This window comes from Scardinius erythrophthalmus (assembly GCF_964197995.2).
Source record: "Scardinius erythrophthalmus genome assembly, chromosome: 21".
NCBI lineage: Eukaryota > Metazoa > Chordata > Actinopteri > Cypriniformes > Leuciscidae > Scardinius > Scardinius erythrophthalmus.
In genome coordinates, this window is record NC_138241.1 from 37033566 (window position 1) to 37043565 (window position 10000).

Genomic DNA, 10000 nt, shown 5'->3' on the forward strand with positions numbered 1-10000 from the left:
TGATCAGCTCTATGACGTCAGCATTACGTGCCATTCAGGTCAAATTAGAAGGAAAAAATAATGAAAATAAAAATAAAAATAAGAGAGAAAAAAAGACTTGAAAAACAAAAGGACACATCATTCAACTGTCCGAAAATAATGACGTTCCTGATATCTCGTGACCTGAAGATCTGAACCGAGAAACGGATGAACGAGATGATTAAAACACTCAGAGTTGCATTGAAGAATCTGAAGTAAACAGCAGGACGACTTCCAGAGACACGTGACCGGAAACAGATACTAGTGTGAATGAAAAATCAACACTAGAAGAGCATTTGTTGAGTATAGTGAGAAAGTGATTGACAATCCGAGCGTCTGATTGACAGGCAGTGACGTCACACAGTTCAGGCTTCAAAGAAAGGAGGAAGAAAAGAAAGGAGGGATGGAGGGAAAATAACTCAAACCTCTTTCTCTCTTTTAATTGTATTTCTAGAGGCAATTTGGCACAATCATGTTACAAAAGAGAGAAAAAGAGTTTGAAAAAGTATTTCTCATCTTAACACTGTATAAATCAATATAATATATTTATATTACATTAATTTACATGGTGAGTCAAATATCTGATTTCATAAGCAAAACAGTTACAATGTATACAAAATATCTATAAAAAACAACAGCATGCCATCGCACACACGGGCAACACACATCTCACATGTTAGAAAACAGGCTATGTACAATTCCACATGTCTCGTCGTGTTTTCACAAAGGCCAAATGAGTTTTAACCAGCATCCCTCTCACACACACACACACACACACACACACACACACACACACACACACACACACACGTTCTCTCGCAGAAGCCAGTGTTTGTCAGACGTGAAGAGCTGCGCTGATCGCAACAGAGAAATCCCTCACACACACACACACACACACACACACACACACACACACACTAGAGCTGCTGTAAAGCCAAAACAATCTCTGTTACTTTAATTTCCTATTATCTCTGTAAAGCTGCTTTAAAACAATCTATATTGTTAAAAGCGCTAAATAAATGAAGGTGACTTGACACACACACACTCACTCTCTCTCACACACACACTCGACGAATTGTATTAATTAGAATATAAATTGATCAATGATCAATGAAAATATAGCCATTTGCTTCAGCAAGTTATTCTACTGTTCTAAATGTGTGTGTGTGTGTGTGTGTGTGTGTGTGTGTTCACATAGGAAGACATGAGATGATCTTGTGCTCAATCCATATAATGATATTTCATGAGATGAACTGAAGACTCTTTGTGATCATATGATCAGTCGTGTGATAAACCGAGATCTGCTGTTCTAGTGTGTGATTTACATTAGAGGTGTGTGTATGAAGGTCACACACTCCTCCACCGGACTGTGTGAGAAACCGGAGTTACGGCTGTCAGAGAAAACTAACGAGTTATTCAGCAGAACGACTCGCTTTATCTGAGGAAAACCTGACGTCAACACACGGGGACCCTGAGAGTGAAAGAAGCAACAACAACACCACACACACATAGTAACCCGACCCCTAAACCTCCCCATCACACACACACTAACCCGTTCACAGTGACACGAGTCCCCATGAGTGTGTTTGCATTCAGGTTTAAGACCCCACCGGGATAGAAAAACATGTAAACTTACACTAACACTAACACACACTTTCTCTCACACACACACACACACACACACACACACACACACACACACACACATATACACACACACACACACACACACACACACACACACCTGGCTTCATCCCATTCATTGTGCTGCGGAGGGACTGATCGTCCTGTAGAAACACACACACACACACACACACACACACACACACACACACACACACACACACACACACACACACACACACACACACACACACCAGTGACATACTGTATAAAGCTCAATCTCAGAAAGGCGTTAATAAATAGTGTCTTCAGTCTCTGCTTGTAAAGTCAGTTGCTCTTGGCGTCCAGATTGACGAGCTGAAGCTCCGAGAGGCTACTGGTGCCGCTGGACTGACCAATCACCATCTGGGGAGACACACACACACACACACACTTGGGTCAGATCATCAAACATCGACATCATCACACTCCAGGACCATCACAATCTGTCATTAATCTGTCATCTGCACACACACACACAGCTCATGTGTGACTGAGGTCGACGGGAACCTCAAACCGGAGTGATTTCAAACACTTCCAGTCACAGTTCTCCCGATCCTTTAGTCCAACACTGACATTTCATTTGTGTCATACATCTGATAATGTAAGTCTTGAGCTGAAAATGCAACTTTTAATGACTTCTGCAGTTTCAAAATTAATCTCCCTCCTTTGGTTGATCTGGATATCCTAGGTATGACCAAACGCCTCGAATTTAGTGATCTTAAAGAGCGCGATGGATTATAGGGCGATAGAAGATCGGTTAAATAGACTGGAGCTAAGCCGTTTAGGGCTTTATAAGTCAGTAGCAATAACTTGTAATTAATACGGGACTTTATAGGTAACCAATGCAGTGATGATAAAATTGGTGTTATATGATCATATTTTCTTGATCTAGTAAGAACTCTAGCGGCGGCATTTTGGACTAACTGTAGCTTGTTTATTGAGGTTGCAGGACAACCAGCTAATAAAGCATTACAGTAATCTAGTCTCGAGGTCATGAACGCATGAACTAGCTTTTCTGCATCAGAAACTGATAGCATGTTACGTAGCTTAGCAATGTTTCTAAGGTGGAAAAAGGCTGTTCTTGTAACATGAAATATGATTTTCAAAAGACAGGTTGCAATCTAGTATAACACCCAGGTCTTTTACTGTAGAGGATGAAGTAACAGGACATCCTACGATGTTAAAGTTGTATTGTGAGAGGTTTTGTGGGCGGTTTTTTGAACCGATAAGTAGTACCTCTGCCTTGTCTGGATTTGATAAAAGAAAATTACGCGTTATCCAATCTTTTATATCTTTAACACACTCTGTCAATTTGGATAATTTAGCGTTTTCATCTGGCCGTGATGAAATATAGATTTGAGTGTCATCAGCATAACAATGGAAACTAATTCCATGTTTCCTTATAATATTTCCAAGTGGCATCATATATATTGAGAATAATAGAGGGCCTAACACAGATCCCTGCGGCACTCCATAGTTTACTGGAGTTATGATCGATTTTTCTCCATTTAAATAGACAAAATGGTAGCGGTCAGATAGGTATGATCTGAACCAGCTTAATGCTTGTCCTTGAACACCAGTATAATTTTGTAGTCGATCTAAGATTATTGTGTGATCTATAGTATCGAACGCAGCACTAAGATCAAGTAAAACTAGTATTGAGATACAGCCTTGGTCAGAAGCTAAGAGTAAATCATTTGTGATTTTAACGAGCGCAGTTTCAGTGCTATGGTGCGGCCTAAATCCAGACTGAAACTTTTCATAGATGTCCTTTTCTTGCAAGAAAGAGCCCAGTTGAGCGGACACAACTTTTTCTAATATTATAGACATAAATGGAAGATTTGAAATGGGTCTATAGTTTGCTAGATTATGTGGGTCTAATTGTGGTTTCTTAATGAGAGGTTTTATAACTGCCAGTTTAAATGTTCTTGGAACATGACCTAAAGTTAAAGACGAGTTAATATTGAGGAGAGGCTCTTCCACTACAGGTAACACTTCTTTCAGTAGTTTAGTTGGTATAGGATCTAATAAACATGTTGTTTTAGATGAAGTGATAAGTTTATTTAACTCTTTTTGCTCTATAGTTGTAAAGCACTGTAATTGTTCTTGCGGGGTGATAATTGAGGCTGAATTATAAGGCGCGATTGAGGATTGAACGTTTACAATTGTGGTTCTGATGTTTTCTATTTTCTCAGTGAAGAACTTCATGAAATCATTACTACTAAACTGTAACGGGATATTTTGTTCAGGTGACGCTTGTTTATTTGTTAGTCTAGCCACGGTGTTAAATAAAAACCTTGGATTATTTAGGTTATTTTCTATTAGTTTGCGGAGGTGCTCAGCCCTGGCTACTTTTAGGGCCTTTTTATAACGTGACATACTGTCTTTCCACGCGATTCTAAAGACCTCTAAGTTAGTTTGTTTCCATTTACGCTCTAAATTACGGGTTTCTCTCTTTAGAACCCGCGCAGTATTGTTGTACCATGGTGCTTTAATTTTCTGTCTGACCTTTTTTAATCTAATGGGTGCAACAATATCCAGTGTTCCAGAGAGAATGGTGCTCATAGTGCTAGTTAGTTCTTCTAGTTCATCTGTTTGTTTGGGTTCACTGAGCAGCTGAGACAGATTAGATAAGCAATTTGAGAAATTATCTATGGTGGATGGAAGGATTGTTCTGCCTGGTCGATAACGCGGCGCAGCATGATATATTACAGGAGTCCGTAATATGCAAGTTACCATGTAATGGTCAGTGACATCATCACTTTGTGGAATGATATCTATATCGGTTGGATCGGATTCATGTGAAATAATTAAATCGAGTGTATGATTAAGACGATGAGTGGGACCAGTGACGTTTTGCTTGACCCCAAAGGAGTTTAATAAATCTGTAAACGCAGCCCCTAACGCATCATTTTGATTATCTACATGGATATTAAAGTCTCCAACAATTAATGCTTTATCGAAGTTAACTAATAGGTCTGAGAGAAGACCTGCAAACTCTTTTAGGAAATCGGCTAAGGCCCAGGCGGTCTATATACGGTAGCCAAAGCTAGAGATAATAATTTTTTTCTTACATCTGAGAGCGTAACATTTAGTACAAGTACTTCAAACTAATTAAACTTGTCACCTGTTTTCTGGGTAACATTGAGAAAATCTCTATAGATTGTTGCAACACCGCCGCCACGACCAATCAGACGGGGTTCGTGCTTATAGGAGTATCCTGATGGAGTAGACTCATTTAGACCGAAATAATCATTTGGTTTAAGCCAGGTTTCAGTAAGGCAAAGTACATAGAAGCTATTATCTGCGACTATTTCATTTATAATAACTGCCTTAGGTGTGAGTGATCTAATGTTTAGAAGACCTAGCTTTAGAAATTGTTTTTGTTTACTAATAGCGAGATTTTCTGTTTTAATAACAATTCGATTTTTTCTAGATCCTGCAGTAGATTTATTATTTGATCTCACTAAACGAGGAATAGACACAGTTTCTATGCAATGTTCTACACTAGTATTTATATCAGTTAAATTGGTGCAGCAGAGACTATGATTTGGACTTTTGGTTACTAGTCAAAAGGTATTTAACGTCTTGGAGATGTTATCAGACAGAAGATCTGCTCTGATTCTACTTGGGTTTGGAACATCTAACGGTTCATTTTGCCAATTCATAAATCATATTTCCATGTGCAGATGAAGAATAACTGCTGGTCATTTATTTCTATCACTTCAAAACACGAGTGAAAGTGAAATCTCGAAGCAAAAGCAAACCTATTTTTCTGTGTGTGTGTGTTAGGGTGTGAGTGTGTGAGACACGCCGTGCGTCTCAATGTTCACACTATCCATCCTGAACAGTGTGTGAGAATAAGTGTGTCCTAAAGTATAGTGTGTTGAAGAGTGTGTGCTAGAAGTCCCGGATGATCTACTATTCCCAGTGGATTTTCGAAGTGTGAAAAACTACAAACTACAAAACATGGCAGATGTGCTCGACCGACGCTGAGAGGTTTAGATAAAGGTTTGAGTAACTAATCAAAGTTCATCCTGATAGAAAAATATGAATTTAAAGTTATCCGTTTTATATTTCATCTGCAATAACAATGTGGACGTTTATAAAGATCCGTTTGACCATTAACTTTTAAATGCATCATCATTATGCATTAATCTGAGGAGAGTCTCCGCGACTGCAGATCAGCACTTCTCTCCGGTACAGCAGGAAGTGGAATTAAATCAAATGTGGAGGATTTTTTACTGTGAAAGATGATTGACAGGCCAGTTTACAGTGACTAATAGTTTTAGGGCGTAGTGTAAGTGTGTGAACATCAGTGTGTGTGCAGGACTGAAGTGCTCATGCATCATCACAGCGCCCCCTGCAGGCCACGGTGCATTAGTGCAGTGAGATGCATGCTGGGTAACGAGAGAATATTGAGAGTTTCACTTGTGAAGTGTTGATCTTGCCGTACTGGATGAAGCTGCACCGCTGAGACGGGAATCTGGACCGTTCCAGGAGGAGCCGTGAGGAACACCTGGGGAACACCACCTGAACACACACACACACACACACACACAAACTTGTTTTTATATCTCAGTAAGCTGGACTGACGCTATATTCTTCTAGAAACAAACTTTGTTGCATTATTTTCCTGTTATCACTGTAAAAGCTGCTTTGAAACACTGTGTACTGTAAAAAGCGCTGTATAAATAAAGGTGACGACACACACACACACACTAACACACACTCACTGAATACTTTTATGATCATGTTATTGTGTTTGACACCACATGATAATGGTAAAATCATCACAGAAATGACAGTTCTTTTCATTCGGTTATAACTTGTCAATTCAAAGATTCATTTTAAACAATACTACACTTTAAAATATTGAACTGATTATAATTAATCTCTGTGATCATTTCACCATTATCGTGAGGTCTTTTATTTATTTTGTTCACCATGAAGTTAATCATTTTATTATATGTACCAAACTAAAACCTGTTCTGGCCAGTGCAGGGGTTTGTGGGATTTAAAGTGAACTGCTGATATGAGTATTAAAGACCTGTAGGGGGCAGTGTAGTGCAGCTCATCTGAGCTTAACAAGCGGCTGTGTGTGTGTGTAGAGTCGGAGTCCACCTGTGAAGCGTTTGATCTGCTGCTTATTGCTGAACTCAAACATCATCTTTAATTCTCACGCCTGTTTCCATCCGGCATTAAGTGTGTTTTACTCGATCTGATCACGAGTAGAGGAAGGAGACGCGCTCCCATGTTCACTCGTCTCGTCTGTTCACTCTCACACACTTCTGCCCTGATGTTTCAGCAATGAAGACCTCAAGAAGCTTTTATCACAAGTTTTATGAAAGTGATATCAAACGCTCATCGATGCTGAGTTTCAGGTACGGTGCGTTTCAGTGAGAAGTGTCTTCACAAAGGTCCTGTACACCAGAGAGATCAGACGCTACACACACCATGTGGACGACTGTACTATACACTACTGTACTATACACTACTGTACTATACACTACTGTACTACCGCTTTTTGACATTTTCTGCAATAAAAATCATTATTGTGATTACCCTGTCTGTCTGGTACATTTGTCTTATAGACTGTATGTTTGTGTGTGTGTGTGTGAGAGAGATTTTTGATTCAATTTAATGCAGTTTATTGCAATGATTGTGTTTACATACAATATTACCAAAACATTTAACAAAACAAATAATGGCAAATACTGTAAAAAAATATGAAGTAGTATACAATGTTTAAAAGATAACAATAGTGCTTTGGGACTGGGCTGGATACGGCTCAGGTGTGGCTGTGCTTCGGGTTAAGGCTGAGAATCAGTACTAATAATAAACCTGTTCTGTCTCCGGTCAGGGCCGGCTGTGGGGGAGCAGATGGACGAGGGTCTGGATAAAAGCTGGAGTTGATATGGTTTATTAATGGCTGAGAATCAGCACCACTATTAAAACCAGTTCTGGCCCAGTTCAGGGTCATTAGATGGGCCAGTGTTGGGCTGTGTGCGGTCCATGTCTTCAGTCCGTATCTGGGCCGCTACAGGCCCGTCACTCTCTGCGGTGTGTGGGACGAGGAGAGGGGTTCTGGGGAACAGAGCTGGGCCAGATAAAATCTGTCTGTGTGTCTCACACACACACACACACACACACACTCACTCACTCACCCGTGTCCTGCGTCTGGGCGTGCGACACCGGCCCCTGTGAGAAGGCGTTGAGCACCAGACCTCCGTCTGCCAGCGTGGGACCCGACGCATACATCACCGTGTGTGAGCTGGGATACATCATGTGACCCGCCATGGAGGTTGGCACCGACGTCGTGACGATGGTTGCCGGGAGACTGACCGTGGCTGAGAGAGAGAGAGAGAGAGAGAGAGAGAGAGAGAGAGAGAGAGAGAGAGAGAGAGAGAGAGAGAGAGAGAGAGAGAGAGAGAGAGTGAGTGAGTGTGTCTCACACACACACACACACACACACACACACTGAGCAGCAGGTGGCGCCGTCACACACACACACACTATGAAGGTTCACCTGTGGACACTGTGTTCATCTCTGGACTGCTGTCAGCGCTGCTCGACTGGACCTGGATCTGCTGCGGCATCGGCCCGCCTGACACACACACACACACACACACACACGTCACATGAGCTGCTCATTTCCTGCAGCTCTGCAAGCAAACCAGATACTGATCAAACCGGACGCGTTTCACCAAACTAGAGATCAAACACCAGAACGAATGACATTCATCTGATCCGCTCATGTCAATCTCGTTAACATCACTCTAATAAACACGCGATTAGAGAATCATTACTAAAATGATCCAAAAAAAAAAAAAAATTGTAAAAAATTATGTATTAGCTATAATATATATAAAAAATATAAATAATTGTCAATACATTAATATTTAATAAAATAAAAATCATTAAAAATATATATATATTTAAAAATAAATAAACATTCTATATATAAATATTTCCATGGAAACACATTGTTTTAATTTCAATTTAATTTTAAACTCATGACATTTTTTATTACTATAATAAATATGAATGTATTCATATTTATGAATTCATTCATATTTATAGTTAAATTAATATTTACATGGAAAATCAGAAACATGCGTTTCTGTGGGAAACAAATCTGTGGAGAAAAAAAAATCCAATTTAATTTTAAGCTGATACTTAAAATTGCGTATTAAAATGCGCATTCATTATAATAAACAATAATATATTCATATTTATTAATTCATTCATATTTAATAAAAATGATTATTAAAATTATTAAAATATTTATATGGAAACAAGTTCTGTTTCTGTGGTAAAAAAAAAAATAAAAAATGTAATGCTAAGCTGATTCATTTTTTAATAATTATAATACAATTAACATTAGTCATGTGAGAGGAACATTAGTCATGTGACAGATTAATCTGGGGATCTTACAGCAGATTCGATTATAAAATATTGCAGCAAATGTGGTAATTTGAAACATGACTCCGCCCACTAGTGGGAGGAGCCAACTGTCCACTAGTGGGAGGAGCCAACTGTCCAAACGGATGAATTTCCTGCCTTTAAACTTTTGAATGTTGCCTAATGTATAATGCATATGAAAGAGCATCAGATTCACACACACACACACACACACACACACACACACACCGGTGAGCGAGACGGCGGTGGGCAGCCGGAACACGGTCTGCGATCCCTGAGATCCTTGAGGAGCCGGTGTGAGTGTGTGTGAGCCGGACGAGTGCTGAAGCTGAGTCCCGGGAGCAAACGGAGAGCCTGGACACACACACACACACACACACACACACACACACACACGAGAAAAGGACATTATAATGTTAAAAAAGATTCTGTTTCAAAGAAATGCTGTTCTTTTCAACATTCATCAAAGGATCAAAGTTTCCACAAAAATATGATAATTGATAATAATAATAATTGTTTCTTGAGCATCAAATCATCATATTAGAGGGATTTCTGAAGGGTCATGTGACACTTAAGACTGGGGTAATGATGCTGAACATTCAGCTTTGATCACAGGAATAAATTACACTTTACTATATATTCACATAGAGAACAGATGATTTACATTATCATTATGATAATATTTCACTGTTTACTGTATTTTTGATCAGGTGAGCAGAAGAGACTCTCAGAAACTAACCATTCAGTAAGTGTGCGAGAGTGTGTGTGTGCGGGAGAGTGTGTGCGTTAGAGTGTGTGTGTGTGTGTGTGTGCGTGCGTGCGTGAGAGTGTGTGTCTTGTGTGTGTGTGTGTGTTGTGTGTGTGTGTGCGAGTGTGTGTGTGAGCGTGAGAG

The 10000-nt window shown here is 39.7% G+C and overlaps 1 protein-coding gene across 3 annotated transcripts in view; it reads right to left on the reverse strand.

Moving 5' to 3' along the window:
* The window catches only part of srfb (serum response factor b), a 56923-nt gene that overhangs the window by 157 nt on the left and 46766 nt on the right, over positions 1–10000 (reverse strand). The window contains exons 4-8 of one of the 3 annotated variants that reach the window (XM_081351489.1): positions 9337–9462; positions 8213–8290; positions 7851–8033; positions 6140–6216; positions 1–2046 (exon numbers count right to left, since the gene is read on the reverse strand). The exon at positions 1–2046 is cut by the window's left edge and continues 157 nt beyond it. In XM_081351489.1, the coding sequence (XP_081207615.1) occupies positions 1969–2046; positions 6140–6216; positions 7851–8033; positions 8213–8290; positions 9337–9462 (542 nt within the window). In that variant the 3' untranslated portion in view covers positions 1–1968. Of the gene's footprint in view, positions 2047–6114; positions 6217–7850; positions 8034–8212; positions 8291–9336; positions 9463–10000 lie in introns of all 3 variants that reach the window. The other 2 variants (XM_081351490.1, XM_081351491.1) reach the window with 2 other exon arrangements.